General features: G+C 40.0%; 4 protein-coding genes across 4 annotated transcripts; 2 read left to right on the forward strand and 2 right to left on the reverse strand.

Annotated features, from left to right (window-relative positions):
* LOC126630962 (delta(8)-fatty-acid desaturase 2-like) lies at nt 1–2129 on the reverse strand. The gene has a single exon (XM_050301132.1). The coding sequence runs from the start codon at nt 1725–1727 to the stop codon at nt 384–386; it is 1344 nt and encodes a 447-aa protein (XP_050157089.1). The 5' UTR covers nt 1728–2129; the 3' UTR covers nt 1–383.
* An 11058-nt stretch (nt 2130–13187) lies between these two features.
* Nucleotides 13188–15432, reverse strand: LOC126629643 (uncharacterized). The gene is made up of 2 exons (XM_050299740.1): nt 14971–15432; nt 13188–13998 (listed from the first exon to the last, which is right to left on the reverse strand). Exons 1-2 carry the CDS (start codon nt 15312–15314, stop codon nt 13587–13589), a joined length of 756 nt encoding a protein of 251 aa, XP_050155697.1. The 5' UTR covers nt 15315–15432; the 3' UTR covers nt 13188–13586.
* Nucleotides 15433–16746: 1314 nt separating this feature from the next.
* Nucleotides 16747–19417, forward strand: LOC126632205 (protein ABIL1-like). Its single transcript, XM_050302854.1, has 9 exons — nt 16747–17054; nt 17502–17584; nt 17783–17933; nt 18020–18119; nt 18208–18300; nt 18452–18536; nt 18671–18723; nt 18828–18934; nt 19023–19417. Exons 1-9 carry the CDS (start codon nt 16953–16955, stop codon nt 19176–19178), a joined length of 930 nt encoding a protein of 309 aa, XP_050158811.1. The 5' UTR covers nt 16747–16952; the 3' UTR covers nt 19179–19417.
* An 825-nt stretch (nt 19418–20242) lies between these two features.
* Nucleotides 20243–23206, forward strand: LOC126629940 (UDP-D-xylose:L-fucose alpha-1,3-D-xylosyltransferase MGP4). Its single transcript, XM_050300116.1, has 4 exons — nt 20243–21143; nt 21761–21922; nt 22403–22618; nt 22704–23206. Exons 1-4 carry the CDS (start codon nt 20661–20663, stop codon nt 22911–22913), a joined length of 1071 nt encoding a protein of 356 aa, XP_050156073.1. The 5' UTR covers nt 20243–20660; the 3' UTR covers nt 22914–23206.

Genomic DNA, 23206 nt, shown 5'->3' on the forward strand with positions numbered 1-23206 from the left:
TAACTTGTAAAGAAATTGCCTTTCATCAAACTTTGATCTGCAAGTCTTACAAAAGGCCCAACCAAAACAAACGGGCAGAGTCTCAGAGAGATACACTTCTATAATTTTGTACCAAATAAAAACTCAGAAAATGGACAGTTAAATCCCCTTTTCTACTGCAAGTTCAGAGACAAAACATACCGAAATCATATAATGCAGAAGAGAAATGCCAAATGAAAAGTGATACCAAATCCACAATCGACAAAACACATCTGCTTCTTCGTCCTAGATAGATGCCCCAAACTTGTAAAAAAAAAGGGCAAAATGTAAACAAACCGATGTGTGTGGTGTGGGGCAGTATATAGATATATATATATATAGATTGACATGCTCTCCAAGAGGTCTCAGCCATGAGTGTTCAAAGCTTCCCAGACCAAGTTCTTCGGGACTGGATTCGACAGGTCTCTAGCCTGGACGGCGGCAGTCCTTAGAGTCCTGAGTGTGGCCTTATTGGCCTCCCAGAAGGACAAGCTCCTGTATGGCAAATTGTGCTTCTTGCACAACTCCTTCACAGTAGGAGCAATCTTCCTCAGTTGTCCGCGAGGCATTCGCGGAAACAAATGATGTTCGAGCTGGAACTGCAGCCCGCCGAAGAACCAATCCATCTTAGTTGAGCAGGAGATATCGACAGTCCCCGCGGCTTGCTTCTCGAACCAGTCATTGCCATTGGGGGCACCGAGATAGGTGTCGCCGGAGAAATGATTCAATGTGAATTGGATGTGCTGGAGGGATGTCACTGCAAATGCTGCCAGCACAAACATAACCCTCTCACTCCAGTTGGGCAAACACGAAACGAGGAGAGGAAACCATGTCCAGAAAACTAGGATTCCCATGATGTTCAATCCTCTGTTTGGGACATCCCGCCTCGAACACAAGAGCAAGAATGTCTGGATGAACAAATTAACCCTCCCCACCATCATAACCGGATAATATGTAAAGTGCTGGTAGCTGACCAAAAACCTAGCCAGAGGATCAAATGTCAAAACTCTCCCGTAAAAAATCGAGGTGATCGAATTGAAAAACTTAGTGGAGACGGCGAAAACCGGAATGTGCTGGAGATCCGGGTCGTAATCGAGGCTGTTGCAGGCAATGTGGTGGGCATTATGAGTCCACTTCCACCAGGCGATGCTGATTCCCGTAAGGCAATTACCGGCAACAATCTGGGCAATGTTGTTGCACAGTTGGCTTGGCATTACCTGGTAATGCCCGCAATCATGTCCGACGTAAGCTCCCTCTATCCACAACATCCCCAGAAGCATCCCGCTCATCAAATGCACCAAAACGCTGTCGGACTTCAAAACTCCGTACACGGAGAGGCAGAACATGATTGAAATGATGGTGATCGAGCACAGAGCGCCGTGCCCCTTCTTCTCGAACAAACCCGCCTTCGAAAACTCCGTTGCCATTCTTCTGTAATCTTTCGACACTTCGGAGACCTCGAAATCTTTGAGATAAATTCCGGTGGAGAATTTCTTGAGGTACTGCCATGCAGTGCGGGGATGGTAAGCGATGAACGCGTCTGTAACATCCAGGCCACCCAGATTGTACAGAATGGTATCGCCGCCGGGGTGATCTTTCGTCCAATCGGAGACATTGTAGACCTTGCCCTGGATAGAGATCCATAAATCTCCAGGCTTGTTGTGTTTCTTCAACTCCTCTACAGAAATATACTTCTTCTCCACCTCCATTTTTGAACAACAATAAAATCCCAACAACAATTTCACCCAAAAAAAAAAGATGAACAGTAAACAATTTTTTCTTTCCACACACCAATCAAACCGAGAAAATCCCTGTGTTCATGGGTCAGTTTTTTTCTTTGGAACAAAAAAAACGAACCCAGTAGGACGTTGGGATAATCTCAGATTTGATTTGGGTTTTTTGGATCTGTTTTCAAACTATTTCTTTCTTATCTCTCAATTTCTCTGGGTTTTCTTTGGATTTGTTTTTGGGTTGCAATGTGATTCTCTTTCTTATTTCTAACAAAAATCATATTTGGAATCAGATTTATATGGAAACAGGGGAAGTTGAGAGGATGAGTTTTGTTGTTTGCAGCGAGGCACGCGGTCCAGCGTCCACTTTTTAAAACCAACTCAATACGTAACACCGCATTTATAAAAACCTAAAGCAGGTGACAGTCACGTGATTCCAGGCTCTAGCGGTACAAAATAGTGTTATTATTCCAAGATGCTATCCACGTATTTTTTTTTACTTCAAATACATTTTCTTAATTTGTATCCGTCGGACCAATTGAATTAAATAAAATCAAATGATAGAAATTCACTAATAAAAGGTAAAACAATTTAAAAATCAAACCACACCGATTTTATGTTGGTTTGGTTCGATTTTGATACTTCTGAAACCGATCAAAATCAAATTAAATTGACTATATATCTTTTAATTATCATTTTATTTATTTTACATTTCAACATACTTTTTTTTTTTAACAAACGATATTATCTCCATTAAGGGATGAGAGATTGGGATAAGTCTCACAATGGACTAGCAATAATGTGGTTCAAATTCACCTTTGTGCGAGAATCAAACCTAAGACCGCTCACTTATAAGTGAAGAGGAATATCACTAGACCGTAGTACTAAGTGACTACATTTCAACATACTATAGGTTATTTGGATGTCTAATTATACATGTACATTGTACAGTAAGTGTTTACATATTATAAGTTGTAATGACTAATACTAATTACAAGATTTGTTTGTGTTTTAGGCTTATTTGAGATTGTAACAAATAAATTGTATGTTAACATGAGATTTTATATGATTGAAACTTAGTATTAGTTAACTTGATGAAATTTTTATGTTTAGAAAACTTAATCTTTTAATCAGACTGGAATGTGTGACATGTAATTTTCTACATGTCTTGAAATGTTGTACATTTTTTTATCAATGCGTGGGGATTAGGCTTAAAACGACCGAGCCAAACCGAACTAAACCAATTACAATAACTTGGTTTTGTTATGTTTCAATAGTGATATTGATCAAACCGAACTAAACCAAATCATTGAATGCTGGTTTGATTATATTTTTTATGCCAAGCCAATCCGCGCCCACCTGTAAAACTTAATAGGATACTAGTAGTTACCGACTTACTTTTTCTAATTTTTTAAATCTATTTTTTCTTTGTGACAAAGACTAAGAAAATGAAATTTATGCTAAAAGTCATGCAATATACAGAATCTTAGGACTAGTGGCTGTCTTCAAGTCATGTTTATTTATTTCTTTACATTAATTTTAGAGTTTTTTTTTTAGTACAATGACATATCTTATATTAAGAAGATAATGAGTTTGACTAAGTCATACAATGAGTAATCTAATTTAGTATCGAACTTGACATATGCGAAATTTAAACATAAAACTTCTTATTTATAAATAAAAATAAATACCACCAAATCATATACTGAAATTTATATGATTTTTTTTTTAAACTACTGAATTTTATATGATTATCAATTTGGAAATGTACGCATCGGGCTCGCGGCTCACATGCACACGCGTGGCGTGAAAAGACAACCGATGGCTTTGCTTAGAAGCGCACCACGCCTCTGTTTGTGGAGGGGAGCACCTGTGGCTGTAAAGCAAAGCAACTTTAAGAATCCTTTTCAATGGAAAAATATCTATATAGATATCACTTCCAAAAAAAAAAAAAAAAAAAAAAATATATATATATATATATATAGATGTAGATATTTATTTTTGTTTTTTATTTCCTTCTATAGGGTTATAGAGATGCGAATATAAGTTACTCTGCCAAGAATATACTTAAATATGGGTGGCACGCTTTGATTCGGTGTAGGTTTGAGTGAAATTTGATTTTTTTTTTTGCGGTTCGGTTCTGTATAGTTTTGAAACTTGAATCAAAATAAAATCAAACCATTTGGTTTTGGGAGGGAGGGATGCTTGTACCATTTTTTTCGCTGTTTTTTAGATACGGATAATTTAGGAATATTTTAAATTACATGGGTGTCCAGAAAAATTTGTAAATTTAATTACGTGTGCCAACAAAAAATAAAATATCTAAAGATAAAAATTAGGTGTACAAATAATCACTTGTTTTTTTTTTTCTTCAGAATTTTGTTACACATGGATTACTTACCGCTAATGAAATGATTGGTATTAACTTTAGTGTGAGTCTCATATTCTTGACAAAATAAAAATATAAGCAGTCATCAATCATAGACTCGTAATCCTTAACTCATGCAAAATTGTGTTTAACAAAAAATTTCCAAAATTAAGAGGCACTTAATTAGTTCATTCAGTTTTCTTATGGGCACCAAATTTCTCTAATGATAAAATAGAAGCGAGAGTCAAACCCTAATACTGAATATACGATTAACCACCCGCAAGGATATGTCGGATAAGCTAAAATTAATTTTATCCATATTTGTCAAAAGTATATTATTTGAAAACAGAGTAATTATTTGTTACAAAAAATAGGACGTACATTTTTGGTAGTTTCATCATAAAATTACTATTGTTAAGGACTGCGTCTTCATTTTTTGACCTTTTCCACGTTGTTTCGTTTATTTTGGACATGCATGTGTACTGAATGCGTGGACGTTTAAGCAAACAAGTATTTGAAAAAAAATCGTTATATAGTTAACTTGATAAAAATATTGGAAACTTCGTGTGGTTTTCTTGCAGAATATAGTAACATTTCCAACCGTACCAATTTATATGCACTCACTCGCTCTCATATTTTTGTGGATAACTACAAACGTGGATTTTACGCATTTGGATGTGGTGGTTTTCGTTTTAGGGCTTGCAACTACTCATATATCCCACCAAAAATATTTGTCGATGGGGTTGGTGGGTGGTTTGCACGGTGAAATTAAGGTCAGATATTTATTTATAAGCCTGTATGTCAACATAGCCACCACACAAAAAAATTCAAATTCCATTGGGCAAGATGTGAGATGCTATGCTTACCTCGACGGTCCACTTTGGTGGATTCAAACTCGACTTTGTTTTCAATAAATTAGTCCGAATTGGTCTGCAGTTATGTATTTTTGTAAGTAGAATTGGCTCATTTGGATTCGTTTTAAATGATCCAGTTCTTACGGGTATAACAAATTTGTTTTCAATTGTATGTTGTATAACAAGACAACAACAACAACAAAGCCTTTTCCCACTAAGTGGGGTCGGCTATATGAATCCTAGAACGCCATTGCGCTCGGTTTTGTGTCATGTCCTCCGTTAGATCCAAGTACTCTAAGTCTTTTCTTAGAGTCTCTTCCAAAGTTTTCCTAGGTCTTCCTCTACCCCTTCGGCCCTGAACCTCTGTCCCGTAGTCACATCTTCGAACCGGAGCGACAGTCGGCCTTCTTTGCACATGTCCAAATCACCGGAGCCGATTTTCTCTCATCTTTCCTACAATTTCGGCTACTCCTACTTTACCTCGGATATCCTCATTCCCAATCTTATCCTTTCTCGTGTGCCCACACATCCCACGAAGCATCCTCATCTCCGCTACACCCATTTTGTGTACGTGTTGATGCTTCACCACCCAACATTCTGTGCCATACAACATCGCTGGCCTTATTGTCGTCCTATAAAATTTTCCCTTGAGCTTCAGTGGCCTACGACGGTCACACAACACGCCGGATGCACTCTTTCCATCCAGCTCGTATTCTATGGTTGAGATCTCCATCTAATTCTCCGTTCTCTTGCAAGATAGATCCTAGGTAGCGAAAACGGTCGCTTTTTGTGATCTTCGCTAGATTGCTCCGATCATTAGTGTGGATAAGTATATAAATGGATAGAGATAGGAAAGCAAACACAAGATGTACGTGGTTCACCCAGATTGGCTACGTCCACGGAATAGAAGAGTTCTCATTAATTGTGAAGGGTTTACACAAGTACATAGGTTCAAGCTCTCCTTTAGTGAGTACAAGTGAATGATTTAGTACAAATGACATTAGGAAATATTGTGGGAGAATGATCTCGTAATCACGAAACTTCTAAGTATCGGAGTGTGGTGTCGTCTTGACTTGCCTTATCCGTCTCATAGGTAGATGTGGCATCTTCTCTGGAAGTACTCTTCCTCCATCCAGGGGTGGTATCTTTAACTGGTGGAGATGCACAAGGTAATGTATCAATTTCACTTGAAGCTTACTTGTAGTTTCAGGCTTGGTCAAGCGCGATACAAACCATGTAGTAGGAGTCCCCCAAGTCGCCGAGCTAGGGGGTCTGCTGAAAGAGGTGACAGACAAGGTAAGCAATCAGAGCTCCGACTGATTGTTCACTTTCTCCCCATCTTGCAGCAGCATGAAGGATAAAGAGAAGAAAAATGAGAAGAGATGATATGAGATACTTTTGCTTTTGAAGAAGTAACTTTCCACAGGCTTATTCTTGAACTGAGCTGGAGGGTTTTCTGGTTTCCTCCAGAGTATAAGGCCGACTGAAGAATTTGAGGGTCAAAACAAGTCCATCAAATCTAGAGTACGTTCCACCCTGCTGATATGGGATACTTTTGCTTTTGACAGAGTAATGGATGTATCGGCACGTGTGCTGTTACGCTTGTCTCCACATGCTTCCTTGTATCCTTCGCACTTGCCCTATCTGTTCCTCAAGCAGATGCGGAATCTTCCCTGGAAACATAAGATGTTGAAGATGAGTACTCGAGAGCAATGCCAGGTAAGTAATCAGGTAAGGGGTTCCAGGCAGTCAGTTCCTGGCTGGAAGCTTGATTCCAAGTGCTGACTGATTGCTCTCTTTCTCCTTGTCTTGCAGGTAAAAACAAGGCCAAAAGAAAAGACAGGGAAAAAGCATGATATGGGATACTCTTGCTTTTAACCCTGATGATATGAGATATTCTTGCTCTAGTATAGCTTGTTTGCAGAGGTATTATCGGGGGGAAAGAAAGCTGAATATTCGAAAGGCTTCGTTGGGAGTGCCCTCTCAGATATGATGAAGGGTTGAGCATTTTTGCAGGTCTGCCTGTCCGTTGGGGATGGAGGTCGACATATATAGGAGTCTCCCTAACAACAAGTAGTAATGCTATTCCTTTACCCTGCTTGGTCATAGCACGGTAGTGGGAGCTGCCAGTTTCACATGTTTTAACTATGTCAGAGCACTTTGAAAAAGTGGTCTGTGGTATCTGGCTCTCGAGATTCGGAGAACGATGCCTCTTCGATTTTTGAGAAAGCAATCATGCTGGGGGTCTGACTCTCGAGATTCGGAGAGCAGTGTCTCTTCGATTTTTGAGGAAGTAATCATGTTGGGAGTCTGGCTCTCGAGATTCAGAGGGCGGTGCCTCTTCGATTTTGGAGCAAGCAATCTTGTTGGGAGTGTTGTCTCGAATGTGAGTAAAGGTTGGGCATGTTTGCTAGTCTACCTTGCCACGAAGCACAAAGGTTGACACACAGGGACTTTCCAATTATCCAGCAATGGTACTGTTCCTTTACCCTCTCTTCGATTTTGAGAAAGTAGTCATGTTGGGAGTCTGGCTCTCGAGATTCGGAGGACGGTGCCTCTTCGATTTTGGAGCAAGCAATCTTGTTGGGAGTGTTTTCTCGAATGTGAGTAAAGGTTGGGCATGTTTGCTAGTCTACCTTGCCACGAAGCACAGAGGTTGACACACAGGGACTTTTCAATTATCCAGCAGTGGTACTGTTCCTTTACCCTTGTGGGTAATAATATGGTAGCTAGACCTTCAAAATTTATGTGTCTAAACTTTGTTAGTGCTGTTTCTTTGCTATTCTTTTACCTTTCTTGGTCAGAGCAATGTAGTGGGGGCTGCAAGCTTCACGTGCTCAACTTTGGCAGAGAACTTTGGCAAAGTTATCTGTGGTACCCATGAGCTATTGTTGCGTGTGGGAAGTGGGTGATTGAACAGTAAGATTCATGTGCTTTCTACTTCACCAGAAGTCTTCGACAGAATGCCCATAATTTCTGCAAAGCTGAGTGTGCGTGTGACAGGTGCTGACAAGGCTAGAAAAGTAGGTGCCTCTTCGATTTCTGAGATCGGCCCTCGTGGTCTCTGAGCAGCCCAGCTTTTGAGAAAGCGAGCGCCTCTTCGATTGATTCGGAGAACGATGCCTCATCGATTTTTGAGAAAGTAATCATGCTGGGGGTTTGGCTCTCGAGATTCGAGGAGCAGTGTCTCTTCGATTTTTGAGAAAGTAATCATGTTGGGAGTCTGGCTCTCGAGATTCGGAGGGCGGTGCCTCTTCGATTTTGGAGCAAGCAATCTTGTTGGGAGTGTTAAAATTGCTATTCTTTTACCCTTCTTGGTCAGAGCGATGTAGTGAGAGCTGCAAGCTTCACGTGCTCAACTTTGGCAGAGAACTTTGGCAAAGTTATCTGTGGTACCCATGAGCTATTGTTGCGTGTGGGAAGTGGGTGATTGAACAGTAAGATTCATGTGTTTTCTACTTCCCCAGAAGTCTTTGACAGAATGCCTATAATTTCCGCAAAGCTGAGTGTGCGTGTGACAGGTGCTGACAAGGCTGAAAAAGTAGGTGCCTCTTCGATTTCTGAGATCGGCCCTCGTGGTCTCTGGGTAGCCCAGCTTTTGAGAAAGCGAGCGCCTCTTCGATTTCTGAGATCGGCCTTCGTGGTCTTTGAGTAGCCCAACTTTTGAGAAAGCAAACGCCTCTTCGATTTCTGAGATCAACCCTCGTGATCTCTAAGCAGCCCAGCTTTTGAGAAAGCAAACGCCTCTTCGATTTCTGAGCAGGCGCCTCTTCGATTTCTGAAGCTCCGTCGAGTGCAGATTTTTATAGGGGCTGGCATTAAGTTCCAAAGCACACTTGAATCTCCACCAGTAGAAGCTTCATTCTTGCACTTCTAAGATCTTGATTTGTCCGACCTCTTCTCTCTTCAACACCTTTGAAAATGTCTGGCCCCTCCGACCGTCGTTTTGACTTGAACCTTGTTGAAGAGGCAGCCCCGCCTTCTCCAGACAACATATGGCGCCCATCCTTCGTCTCCCCTACTGGTCCTCTTACCGTTGGGGATTCCGTGATGAAGAATGATATGACCGCTGCGGTGGTGGCCAGGAACCTTCTCACTCCCAAAGATAACAGACTACTTTCCAAACGGTCTGATGAGTTAGCTGTTAAGGATTCGCTGGCTCTCAGTGTTCAGTGTGCAGGTTCTGTGTCTAATATGCCCAACGCCTATTTGCTCGAACCCGCCAAGTTGAATCATTGGCGGCTGAAGTGATGAGTCTCAAACAGGAGATTAGGGGGCTCAAGCATGAGAATAAACAGTTGCACCGGCTCGCACATGACTATGCTACAAACATGAAGAGGAAGCTTGACCAGATTAAGGAAACTGATGGTCAGGTTTTACTTGATCATCAGAGATTTGTGGGTTTGTTCCAAAGGCATTTATTGCCTTCGTCTTCTGGGGCTGTACCGCGTAATGAAGCTCCAAATGATCAACCTCTGATGCCTCCTCCTTCTAGGGTTCTGTCCAGTACTGAGGCTCCAAATGATCCCCCTCCGGTGCCTTCTCTTTCTGGGGCTCTACCGACTGCTGAGACTTCTCCTAAGCAACCTTTGTGAAGGCTCCCTCTTGTGTGTTTATTTTGACTCATGTATATGTACATATTTGTAGCTTATCGGGGATATCAATAAATAAGCTTTCCTTCATTTCAACGTATTGTGTTAAATACACCAAAGCCTTCTTCGCTAAGTTCTTTGAATTTTCTTTTGTTGAAGCTTGTAAGTTGAAGCTTTCTGAGTGGAGCATGTAGGTTGGGGTAGTGTTCCCTTAATTTCCCGAGTGAGGAAAACTTCTCGGTTGGAGACTTGGAAAATCCAAGTCACTGAGTGGGATCGGCTATATGAATCTTAGAACGCCATTGTGCTCGATCCTGTGTCATGTCCTTCGTTAGATCCAAGTACTCTAAGTCTTTTCTTAGAGTCTCTTCCAAAGTTTTCCTAGGTCTTCCTCTACCCCTTCGGCCCTGAACCTCTGTCCCATAGTCGCATCTTCTAATCGGAGCGTCAGTAGGCCTTCTTTGCACATGTCCAAACCACCGTAACCGATTTCTCTCATCTTTCCTTCAATTTCGGCTACTCCTACTTTACCCCGGATATCCTCATTCCTAATCTTATCCTTTCTCGTGTGCCCACACATCCAACGAAGCATCCTCATCTCCGCTACACCCATTTTGTGTACGTGTTGATGTTTCACCGCCCAACATTCTGTGCCATACAGCATCGCCGGCCTTATTGCCGTCCTATAAAATTTTCCCTTGAGCTTCAGTGGCATACGGCGGTCACACAACACGCCGGATGCACTCTTCCACTTCATCCATCCAGCTTGTATTCTATGGTTGAGATCTCCATCTAATTCTCCGTTCTTTTGCAAGATAGATCCTAGGTAACGAAAACGGTCGCTCTTTGGTATTTCTTGATCTCCGATCCTCACCCCTAACTCGTTTTGGCCTCCATTTGCACTGAACTTGCACTCCATATATTCTGTCTTTGATCGGCTTAGGCGAAGACCTTTAGATTCCAACACTTCTCTCCAAAGGTTAAGCTTTGCATTTACCCCTTCCTGAGTTTCATCTATCAACACTATATCGTCTGCGAAAAGCATACACCAAGGAATATCATCTTGAATATGTCCTGTTAACTCATCCATTACCAACGCAAAAAGGTAAGGACTTAAGGATGAGCCTTGATGTAATCCTACAGTTATGGGAAAGCTTTCGGTTTGTCCTTCATGAGTTCTTACGGCAGTCTTTGCTCCTTCATACATATCCTTTATAGCTTGGATATATGCTACTCGTACTCCTTTCTTCTCTAAAATCCTCCAAAGAATGTCTCTTGGGACCCTATCATACGCTTTTTCCAAATCTATAAAGACCATGTGTAAATCCTTTTTCCCATCTCTATATCTTTCCATCAATCTTCGTAAGAGATAGATTGCCTCCATGGTTGAGCGCCCTGGCATGAACCCGAATTGGTTGTCCGAAACCCGTGTCTCTTGCCTCAATCTATGCTCAATGACTCTCTCCCAGAGCTTCATTGTATGACTCATTAGCTTAATACCCCTATAGTTCATGCAATTTTGTACGTCGCCCTTATTCTTGTAGATAGGCACCAAAGTGCTCGTTCGCCACTCATTTGGCATCTTCTTCGTTTTCAAAATCCTATTGAAAAGGTCAGTGAGCCATGTTATACCTGTCTCTCCCAAAAGTTTCCACACTTCGATTGGTATATCGTCTGGGCCTATTGCTTTTTTATGCTTCATCTTCTTCAAAGCTACAACCACTTCTTCCTTCCGGATTCGACGATAAAAAGAGTAGTTTCTACACTCTTCTGAGTTACTCAACTCCCCTAAAGAAGCACTCATTTCATGTCCTTCATTGAAAAGATTATGAAAATAACCTCTTCATCTGTCTTTAACCGCGTTCTCTGTAGCAAGAACCTTTCCATCCTCATCCTTGATGCACCTCACTTGGTTTAGGTCCCTTGTCTTCTTTTCCCTTGCTCTAGATAGTTTATAGATATCCAACTCTCCTTCTTTGGTATCTAGTCGTTTATACATATCGTCGTAAGCCGCTAACTTAGCTTCTCTGACAGCTTTCTTCGCCTCTTGCTTCGCTTTTCTATACCTTTCACCATTTTCATCGGTCCTCTCCTTGTATAAGGCTTTACAACATTCCTTCTTAGCCTTCACCTTTGTTTGTACCTCCTCATTCCACCACCAAGATTCCTTTTGGTGTGGGGCAAAGCCCTTGGACTCTCCTAATACCTCTTTTGCTACTTTTCGGATACAACTAGCCATGGAATCCCACATTTGGCTAGCTTCCCCCTCTCTATCCCACACACATTGGGTGATTACCTTCTCTTTGAAAATGGCTTGTTTTTCTTCTTTTAGATTCCACCATCTAGTCCTTGGGCACTTCCAAGTCTTGTTCTTTTGTCTTACTCTTTTGATATGTACATCCATCACCAACAAGCGATGTTGATTAGCCACGCTCTCTCCTGGTATAACTTTGCAATCCTTACAAGTTATACGATCCCCTTTCCTCATTAGAAGAAAATCTATTTGTGTTTTTGACGACCCACTCTTGTAGGTGATCACATGTTCTTCTCTCTTCTTAAAGAAGGTGTTGGCTAAGAAGAGATCATATGCCATTGCAAAATCCAAGATAGCTTCCCCATCCTCGTTTCTCTCCCCAAAACCATGACTACCATGAAAACCTCCATAGTTGCCTGTCTCCCTGCCCACGTGTCCATTTAAATCTCCTCCTATAAATAACTTCTCCGTCTGAGCAATTCCTTGCACCAAGTCTCCAAGATCTTCCCAAAATTTCTCCTTCGAACTCGTATCCAACCCTACTTGAGGTGCGTACGCACTAATCACATTGATAAACATTTGCTTGAGAAGAGGGGCATTCCGAGAATTGAACTCGGGACCTCTCGCACCCTAAGCGAGAATCATACCACTAGAATTATGTCTAACAAAGACAATACCAACAAATCTTCTAAAGAAAATCAAAACTTCATAAATTTGATTGATATTTTACTTGTTAGTGTTAGATTAGGTATGAAATTATGGATCGTGGACTTCATTGTCGACCGCTAATAAAATAATAAGTGATAAAACAACCCTTAAACGGTCTGGGCTAGGTTACCCGCACATAAGAAATATGGACTCAGTCTTGGACATGGTTTTACACGAGTCGGGTGTAAATCAGACCGTTTCTAATATTAAAAGTAAAAACCGAATAATTTTACATTGGCCACGGATGCAAAGACTCGTATACTCACCCTTAGTGAATTCATTTTCACAAACCATACCCCAACTTTATCAACATTAATGGCACATCTAAGTATCATATGGTGGTTAGAGAAAGAACTAATAATGATTCGAAACTAGTGTAATAACTAGGCAAAATAGTTTGAGTGTGATCATTGTACTACCACGTTAGTATTACCAATCGACCTGTTATAATATGAGTAGCTTGTGTTATAGTATAACATGTTTACTTGTACGAAATAGATTTGTAAGGAATGAGTTATATCTTTTGTTTACCTACACCGAATTAATCAACGTGTTACAATATGAGTAGCCAACATGTTATAACATAAAAAGAATTGTAACACCACGTGGCGGTAAGTCACACCGAAGTGCCTCTCAAACTAGAACATCTCCACAAATGACCCCTTCTTGAAACAACTACTTTTGGTCATATATATTCCAAAACAGTGTCATTTGCTCATGCCAGTTTTTCACTGGTGCTCAGTTTTTTCTACGATATGATATTACAATGACAGAAATTCTACGGAATCCACAATCATCTCATACTATACAGAATATACAAGGGTTGTACAATATACTACTTTCACTCAGAACGAGTAGTTTTTAAGCAGATTAGTACAATCTATTCGGAAGTGCTAGTTCATCAACCAAAGTCTGGCAGTGCCGGTGTCGACTAGGGCAACACCTTTGCAATCCGAACCAACTTTTTACCATTAAGTAGTTGCCAAGCCCTAGCTCAATATGTACTCAAGTATAGGCCATATCACGGCATACGCCAAAATTTTGGGACATCTTAAAGCATCATCAAGTTCTCTTTGAAGACAAAGAAGATGAAATTTTGAAATATGTTGGCCTTGGGGTTGAGGGGCATCCGAGAGATTGCATTATATCCACTACGGTCAGCACTTGAAACTTTGGAGGTGGAGAATTGAGAGCAATGTTATCAACCCGATGCTCAAAGATCTTCCCTTGCTTGTCAAGTTTGTACTCAGAGGTTCCATCAAATCGACCACGACTATCCCAAGGGACTCGTGGAATGCCATGGATGGTCCAGCGAACCATGATTACATTGTCCATGGGCTGCCATACACTAATGACATCAACCCACAAGGCCTTGAAAAATATTTGACCATGGAAACGCAGTGCCCAATATATAGACTTATAATTCTCAATGCCCATAAAGGTATTCATTGGATCTTTGAAAGTGATATCATCCCTATGCAGAATACAGAACAATCATTAGCATCTTTTTAAACAAAGCCAAATGTAATGTAAAGAAGCTTTTGTGAGGACAACGCATAACCCAATATTCCAACAAAACCAAATGTAATGTACAGAAGCTTTTATGAGGACTACACATGCACATTTTTCAACAGAACACTCTACATTTGCAAACCCTCAAAAAGTACTGGCAATCTCAAGCATACGACAACACATAACCCAATATTCCAACAATCTTGTTTCAGTTTGCATATACCTCACCCTGGAGGCTTCATCATGAAGGCACTCCCTTATCTATTGAAAGTCTTATAGCCAAACCCTATAAAAGTTATTAACTAGGGCGTACATGAGCTCCGTTCAGGACCAAATTTGTCAGTCATACGGGCCAAAATTGCAAGTTCAAAGCATACAGACTGATATAAATTTAGAGTCAACTAATGATCCCAAACTAAAGCTCTAATGAGCAGATGAAAGCAAATATCAATATACACAGTCAATCGAAACAGAACTGATGTTATGGAACTATAATGATGAACAGATAGTATCATGTTCAAATCTTCAGTTAGACTTGACCCTCAATTGGGGGTAACATAATGACTAGGTAAAAGAAATGACAACGAATTCCGAGTTCACAATTGCAAATTTGTAGCAAAGATTTCTTATATTCATACTCCGAGGTCCCAAAGTACCGAAAGCATTTAAATTTTTGGTTTACTCAAACTCCCCACGAACTAATTGTTCTTTTCTTTTTTTTGAACTTTCTTGGCAACCAAACTGAAGGTACGAAAAATAACGAAATCAAACATTTTAAATTGATCAATTGACAAAGTTCTCAATTTCAATCTAAACCAATATAACAAACAACATAAAATTCATCAACTTTCTTTCAATCTCCCTACATTTCTCAGCAACCAAACAAAGAGTAATTGCAAAACATTGAAAACACAGAGAAGAACAAAGACCAAACCTGTAAATGTCGAAGCTGAGTTCTCTGTAAAACAGCTGAGGAAATTCCTCCCTCAGAGTCCGAATCGCATACCCCATATTCACATAGTAATCCTGCTTCTCTTCCTCTTCTTTGCTCGGCTTCGAACCTCCTCGCTTCACAGGAGCCGAAAACTGTCCGTACAGCCTCACATTTTGGTCGAATTCCGAAACCCTAACCGTACAATCCCTAACCTTGGACGAAACCCTAACCCTAGAACCAAACCCAAATTTATCAATGTTTGTGGAGATTTTAAAGTTTTTGAGATTGGGATTAGGGTTGCAGAAAACTCTGGATATTTCCGGCGAAGGAATGAGAAGTACCATTGGGAGATTTCAGATTTTCAGTCGGAGAATTTGGGGCTCAGAAAAGGCAAGAAAAAGCCATTTTCTCGAGAAAATTTGTAATATTTGGTTTGGGGATTTTATTGGCTGGAGAGGGAAAGGAAAATCTGTTTGGATAATATTATGTTTTGTTTTGGATAAATTGGAATTATCGGTTAATTAAAATAACTAAAGTATGTGATTGGTTGTTGGGCACACACGTGCGACGCCTTCCCGTTGGGACTTCCCGCGGTTTTTATTCTTCTGCCGGGACTTCACCGCGGTTACAAAGTATGTTGAATCACGGCCACCTGGTATAACTAAGAAATTTACATGTTATAATATAATACGTTAACTGCAAGTTAATTATTTGCTCTGTAGTATGAATAATAACATTTGTTAAAAAAAAAAAAGTACTCACTAAGTTATCATCGCAAATCTTAATTAACAGCCTAAAAAATATCTAAGAAATAAGGCTTTCAACATATTTGGTCCTAAAGTCTATTTACCTAGTATTGGGTTAAAATTAGGCTAATGGTTGCAATTCAACTTAGAAAATAAATTGAAAAAATAGTAATTTACATCTCATTGGGTTCAATTTTTGAACCACCAAACCAAAACCGAACCAATATTGTTTAGTTTGGGTTTCAATCGTTTTATTTTCAGTTTCGGTTTGGTATTCTGCTCGTTTTTTTTCGTTTTTGATTTTCGGAGCCCACTCCTACTAGTTATCTTCCGTAGTAAGTTATGATAAAGAATCATGAAACAAAAATTGTAAGGGAGAATTGCATAATGTTGATCCGCCAATTGCCTGTAGTTTTGCCTAGGATCCCAATTCAAATCATTGCTACATAATACATATTGCCCACTGCAAACCGTCATTGCTTCATCATTGCATAATCCTAATGAGTTTAAGGTTTTGTCAACTTCAAGATTCTGCCTGACAATACAGCTTTCATGACGGATTCAGAAAAATATCACAAGGAGTACTAGTGTAAAAGTTCAGATAAATTTTGTCAAAAAAACCTATCAGTGAGCTATTTAGTCGAGCACTTAATGAATTTGTCGGTGACTGACAAGCCATACTGCCAAAAAATATTGACATCGTCGTTTAAAAAACCAGCAATTATCTTTTGTATGGATTTTTGAAAATCTGAAAGCGTTTTTTGTGAAACCAAACCAATACCGAAATAGTTTATTGTCAAATTACTTTTAGTTTCACTAAACTTGAAAAATTAAAAAGGAAAAGAAAAGAAACGAATCATATGCTGCTAACAGCGTACAAACCCACCTCAGAAAACGACAAATCTCTTGCCGTTAATTAAATTTTCGAGCCAGCATCCTTCCAACTGCCATTTTCCGTTACATGAGCGCACTAACTCTCTCTCGCCTCAGCAATAAATACGCTGTCATTTTCCCTTCCTTTTAACTCCAAATTAAATTTAAAATTAAATTAATCCAATAATTTAGAAAAACACCCACCACCTCTCGGCGTTGCTTCAACCACACTCTCTCTCTCTCTCCCTCACACTCCTACCAAAACCTAACCCCCCCCCCAAACTAACCGCAGCTGTAATTACATATTTAATTGCGTCGTCTTCCTGCAATTTCCAGTAATTTTGATCGTTGGTTCGGTTAGAAATGGAGCTGGAGCAGCACCGACCGGGCAACCCGGGCAACCCGGCGATGACATTCGACGAGGTCTCCATGGAGCGCAGCAAGAGCTTCGTCAAGGCCCTGCAGGTTCGATCTTGGGACTGGATCTGAAGTTGATTTCGTTTCAAATTGATTGGCTTGTTGCATTTTATGAATTGATCGAATTTGTGGGGTTTCGGATGATTTAGCTTGAAAGTTAAAAATCTGTTGGGTGTTTATGTTTCCGAGAATAATGATTAGCAATGAATTTTGAGCTGTTAATGCCAAGCATTTGTTAAGGAAGTTGAGTTCTTTATGGTAGCTACTGTTGCATTGGTAATGCTATTTAAATTCTCTGAATTGGGCAATATGTAGCTGTACTGGTTTTATGTAAACCAATGGATGTAGCGCAAAGCCTTTTCTTGTTCCAACTTCAGAGGGTTTGTGTTAAGAACGTTTGTTTGTAATTATACGGTTTTGCGGTTTGAAGAGAAAAAATAGGGGCATTTTTGTAATGGTTGGATCCTCATAGTCTGTTTGCTATGTCTATCTCAGGAACTCAAGAACTTAAGGCCTCAGCTTTATTCTGCAGCGGAATATTGCGAAAAGTCCTATCTTCATAGCGAACAGAAGCAAATGTAAGGATCTTTGTTTTACTGGGTTGGAGAAATGTTGGTAAAACTTGCCTGTGCAAGTGTCTGAGAAGGGGGATGATGTGATACTCCAGCATGTCATGCATATCTGGATGCTTTTATCATTGCTTGTTTGATTCTCGGTTTTACCTGGAATTCTATGCTCCATTGCTTGCTGGCATTGATTTTAAATTTATGCATCAGGGTACTGGATAACCTGAAAGATTATGCTGTACGGGCCCTTGTTAATGCCGTTGATCACCTTGGCACTGTGGCTTACAAGTTAACTGACCTTCTTGATCAGCAAACCTCAGACGTCTCAACCATGGATCTGAAAGTTACTTGCCTAAATCAGGTGAGGTTTCAAATTTCTGTACGCTGGAATAGAGAGCGTATCAAATAGATAGAGGTTATCCTAACAAACTTCATTTCTCAATGTAGAAACTTCTTACATGTCAAACATACATGGATAAAGAAGGGTCGAGGCAGCATCAGTTGTTGGCCTTCATTCCGAGACATCACAAGCACTACATTTTACCAAGTAAGACACAATATTGTCAACTTCTTGTTAGAGTTGCCCTGTTTGTGATGAGATTTTTTACATCTATTTCCATTTCTCTCCTTGCTAGATTCCATGAATAAGAAGGTACATTTTAGTCCACATGTACAGACTGACACTAGGCAACATCCTTATCAAGCAAGAGCACATCTTCAGTTTTCAAGTATGTCACGTTCCGTTGGATGCTTGCTTATGACTTATGAGTCCACTTTTCATTGGGCGATTAAGCTTTTCTAGTTTATGGCATTTGATTGTACAAGTTCTTATTGTGCACAAGTAATGAGTTTGGCGTTTCAACAATGTGTAACATTTAGGCGCTGCTGCATCAAAAACTCTTTCTTGGCATTTAGCTTCAGAAACGAACTCAACCTTGAAGGGGACTCCACAGGCTCAGACTAGGTAATTCCTATGAGAAACAAGAATCTTGCATATGGTTTCGCTGTGCTTGGTACAAACTTGTTTTTGTTGGTTATCTATTGGGCCTGATACTTCTAAGAAAGCTTAAATGTTTTGGGATATTTACCTTTGTGCAGCATTGGAGACACAAAAATTTCCGTTAACACTGCTGGTGTTTTCCAGCTTGTAGGTATGTTGAATTGGAAAGTTACGTCATCACATCACCTAGCCGTGAATAGATAAGTTTTAATAGAGAAATGATAGTTCTTTATGCTTCGACTAATTTGAATGCAGAAAATGAAGAAGGGAGTGCCTCTACATCCTTGGCAACTCAGCTTCAGCAACCAAGTGGATTACCTACTTCTGGCGGGGTTAAGCAAACATTGGGTGCTGGACACAGGGTAGAGTGATCATGTCCTCCAAGTTCTGATCTCCGTATTACAGAAGATGGAAAATTTGAAAGCTGATGAGAAGTTATTTTCCTTGCAGGAAGCAGTAGATGGTTCGAAACCAATGACGGCGTACAGGTCATTTGAGAACCCAAGACGGGACACAGTGCGTGTCCCTGTTCGCAGCAAAAGTGTGCTATCAGCGTTCTTTGCCAAACAGAAATCGAATAAGCTGCAGGCTGGATCCGTCTCGTGAGACCTCATTAAAACAAACAAGTTAAAGATGCTGACACCCACATTGTGTGGGTCAATTTGCCTGTAAATCCCCTTGGCCGTTAGTTTATCAATTGCTTGAAATCAAAATTCTTGTTTCTTTTTTCCCCGGGCTGCTTAATAACGAGCAAATTGTGCACAGAAGTCCCTGTAATGAAGTGGTTGGGGAACTGTCTAGTTGTAGAATGCTGCACCTCATAATTATCTCATTGGTTTCTGGTATCTTACTGAATTATCCGCTTTTAGGCTAGACTACGTCTAAAGATGTGTTTGATTGACCGGTTTTTCTACTTTGTTGGTTGGTCATACTCATGGTCTAAAATATTCATAATATCTTAATATTTTCATCGAAATTTCCGTATTTTTTTACTACCGATATTTTTTGGACTATCGATATTTTCGATATCATCGATATTTTAGACTTTGCTAAGTCACTGATGTATCTAACCATACAATGTATAAAGTGTAAAATATTGTATTAATTCATTATATATAAATGATTATGGTGTGTTTAAACTTCTTTCATTAATTACTATATATTTTCTACACTCAAAATGTTTGCCAGCTCGCTATATAATCAACTTAAATCAGTTATATTTATCATGCAATGCATTTCCTTCAAATTTTTTGTGATAAACTAATAGATAATTGACTAAATAAACATCATGCAAAGTTTCAATAAAAATTTCAAAGTTTTTCTTACAATTTCCGTTGTTTTTATTCAATTTTTATCAATATCGATAATATCCCGATATTTCTATCGAAATTTTCATGTTTTTTTATTATTGATATTTTCGATATCATCGATATTTTATACTTTGATCATAGTTTTGTGAAGCGTGTTACACGAAGAACGTAAGCTAAAATGTTCAGTAACAGTTGGGATCTATATTTTCGTGAAATGTGTCATACGGATGACTTGATTAATCACATGTACTAGAAAATTTCCCATCATTCACAAACCCACTCGTGAAACTTCTTCCTTTCCCCACCAGGCTGGGTGTCATTAAGCAAACGACTTACCCCACCAGGCTGGGTGACATTAAGCAAACGACTTGTCGTTTGTCGTTTGATGAATCAGATTCGAACACCGAGAACAGATCGGCACCTCTAAATCCAAAACAACACCGAAGCAAACTCCTCCTCAGAGGCTCAAAGCTTTGATCTGCTCGTTTTTAACCACCACACTCCGACTGAGAGACTCCGATCACTCGATCAGCGCCACCATCCTTCTTACTTTTCACATCCTGATTAAATTTCGATAATTTCAACAATCTAACTCAATTTTCAATTCCAAACTGCAAAATCCATCCAAAGTTTGCATCTTTACATCCAAAACCAGAAGCTTCTGCATAAACAAAATCCAATTTTCACACTTTCCCCATCGAATTTCAGCAATTTCCGAAAACCCCATCTCAAAATCTCACTCTACAATCAACCCCAACTCATAAATTTCTCTACAACAATGTCCTCCTTCTTGTACCAAAGACCAATCCACAACCCGCTTTCGGATCCGTACCCGATTTCCCCGCGCTCCTCCACCAATTCCCAAAAACCCTACTCGATCTTCAGCCCCACGACCCTCCTGGTCCTCCTCTCCCTCCTGGTGGTGATGGGCGTCTTCTTCCCCTGGGTGGGCATGCGGGAGAGCTTCTTCTCGGACACCACCAGGCCCTCGACCGCCAAGTGGCGGGACTACACGTTGGCTCAGGCGGCGGAGTTTGTGGCCCGGAACGGGACGGTGATTGTTTGCGCCGTGAGCCAGCCGTACTTGCCCTTTTTGAACAACTGGTTGATCAGCATTACAAGGCAGAAGCACCAGGACAAGGTGCTTGTGATTGCTGAAGACTATGCCACGCTTTATAAGGTCAATGAGCGGTGGCCTGGCCACGCCGTCCTGGTTCCACCTGCACCGGATGCTCAGACTGCCCATAAGTTTGGTTCTCAGGTATAATTGCTGATTCTTGCATCTGGGTTTGGCTTGATTTGTAGTTACATTGGAGTTTTAGCATATAGTTGGGATTGTTAAAGTTGGTTCATTGAAATAATTGCTAGTTGATTTTGTTCTAATGTTGCGATGCTCAAGTTTTGCTTGTGCAGTTGAGGTTCTGTTTTCGGGTTTTAATTTGATGTTCGAATTTCATTGATCATTACATTGAAGTAATACTAATGCACTAATATCATTTCCCTTCAATATATGGCGTGGAATACTAGTGTTTCTTCCTGTCACATCATTAGCACAATGAAGAATTAGATATGCAAATTTCATTGATCATTGAAATGTTAATTTTTTAATGTATTGTTCTGTTTGCTTCCCGCCCCCACTTAACACGAACTGCCTAAGTTCTCGTTACTTAAACTTCTAAAAAATTGAACTTATCAGGTTTTTGCTCCAGTACATTGTTTCCCCCCTCAATTCTGCTTTTTTGCCCTTTGGTTTCGATTGCTTCTCTTGGTGTTTATGTTTGTTCTGTGAAACTGCACATGATGATTATAACTGTTTGTTTTCTTGAATTGTTGACTTATTGCCTTTCAAAAGTGATTTTGATTGGTTTCCTAGTGTAGGGATTCTTCAACTTTACTTCCCGAAGGCCGCGACACCTATTGCAGATTTTGGAGCTTGGATACAATGTTATGTACAATGATGTTGATATGGTGTGGTTGGCTGATCCGTTTCCCTATTTCCAAGGAAACCATGATGTGTACTTCACAGATGACATGACCCCAGTAAGTACACCTAGTTTTGGTTTTTAGCTACTTGATGTGCTAAATTAGGAACAGATGCTAAGCATGTGCTGTCCTAAATTTCATGTTCATCAGACACCGGGAGGTGTGTTCAGCACAAACTTGATTATTAGTAAAACATAACCTTAAACTTTCCTTAATTTTTCCTTACGCAATAAGGGAAACTTTCAATTTTGTGTGTTCTTCGGTGGATGTGAGGCTTTGGGTATTGAGTGGATATATGGTGATATCTTTTGGCACCAGTTAAATACAGAAAGTGACTGCCAAAATCTCTATTTAATTTGTCGTTAAACCCTGCTCGCTGCTGTATGTCTAAAAACTAAAATATATCAGATAACGGTGATCTAGTGGTAGCAGTTCTTGGTATTATTCATTTGGAGTCTGCAGCCTAGTCTAATGCTGCAGATATATCTGCACTTTTGCTATGTTTACAAGCGATAATTCTTCTATTTTGGCGACCAGGTCAAACCTCTGAACCACTCTCATGATCTGCCACCTCCAGGAAAGAAAGGACGCACTTATATATGCAGCTGTATGATTTTTCTACGTCCAACCAGTGGAGCAAAGCTAGTTATGAAGAAGTGGATCGAGGAACTTAAAGATCAACCATGGTCCAGAGAAAAAAAAGCAAATGATCAACCTGCTTTTAATTGGGCATTAGACAAACTTGTTAACAAAGTACGTTCACTTTGAAAGTTGTGCTTGATATACCTTGACAAATTATTTAGATCCTTTGAGTGATTATGTTTATAATTTTCTGCAGGTGGATCTCTACCTGCTGCCACAGGCAGCATTCCCAACTGGAGGATTATACTTTAAGAACAAGACGTGGGTGCGAGAAACTAAAGGGATGCATGTCATAATTCACAATAATTATATCTTGGGTTTTGAGAAGAAGATAAAACGCTTCCATGATTATGATCTATGGCTGGTCGATGATCACACGGATGAGTCTCCTCTTGGGAGAATATGAGATTGAATGACATGATTAATATTTGTTTCCATAGAAGCTCAGCTGTATCGATGCCCGCAGGAAATGCTTCCTACAAATTCGTGTGACCTTCGAGCCCGGTGGGTTTTTGTAAGAGACTTGGAAAGGGAAGGGAATGTGGTGTTGTTGGCTCAACTAGTTGTACAAACATTACCTCATGCCTCCCCTTGATCTTCTTTACTCACATTATTTGTTGGAATTCAATTCCAATTAGAGACTGAGCTTTTGATTGTTTTCCAAAAGAAGGAATGAATGCCTTGCACTCGGAGTCAAAA

This window comes from Malus sylvestris, chromosome 1, assembly GCF_916048215.2.
Source record: "Malus sylvestris chromosome 1, drMalSylv7.2, whole genome shotgun sequence".
NCBI classification, from domain to species: Eukaryota; Viridiplantae; Streptophyta; class Magnoliopsida; order Rosales; family Rosaceae; genus Malus; species Malus sylvestris.

Coding starts and splice junctions, on each gene's coding strand:
- LOC126630962 (XM_050301132.1), bottom strand. CDS start 1,727: ATGGAGGTGGAGAAGAAGTATATTTCTGTAGAGGAGTTGAAGAAACAC.
- LOC126632205 (XM_050302854.1), top strand. CDS start 16,953: ATGGAGCTGGAGCAGCACCGACCGGGCAACCCGGGCAACCCGGCGATG. Junction 17,585..17,782: donor CATAGCGAACAGAAGCAAAT/GTAAGGATCTTT, acceptor TTTATGCATCAG/GGTACTGGATAACCTGAAAG. Junction 18,120..18,207: donor CAAGCACTACATTTTACCAA/GTAAGACACAAT, acceptor TCTCCTTGCTAG/ATTCCATGAATAAGAAGGTA.
- LOC126629643 (XM_050299740.1), bottom strand. CDS start 15,314: ATGGTACTTCTCATTCCTTCGCCGGAAATATCCAGAGTTTTCTGCAAC. Junction 13,999..14,970: donor CTCAGCTTCGACATTTACAG/GTTTGGTCTTTG, acceptor TATTCTGCATAG/GGATGATATCACTTTCAAAG.
- LOC126629940 (XM_050300116.1), top strand. CDS start 20,661: ATGTCCTCCTTCTTGTACCAAAGACCAATCCACAACCCGCTTTCGGAT. Junction 21,923..22,402: donor TCACAGATGACATGACCCCA/GTAAGTACACCT, acceptor TTTGGCGACCAG/GTCAAACCTCTGAACCACTC. Junction 22,619..22,703: donor TAGACAAACTTGTTAACAAA/GTACGTTCACTT, acceptor AATTTTCTGCAG/GTGGATCTCTACCTGCTGCC.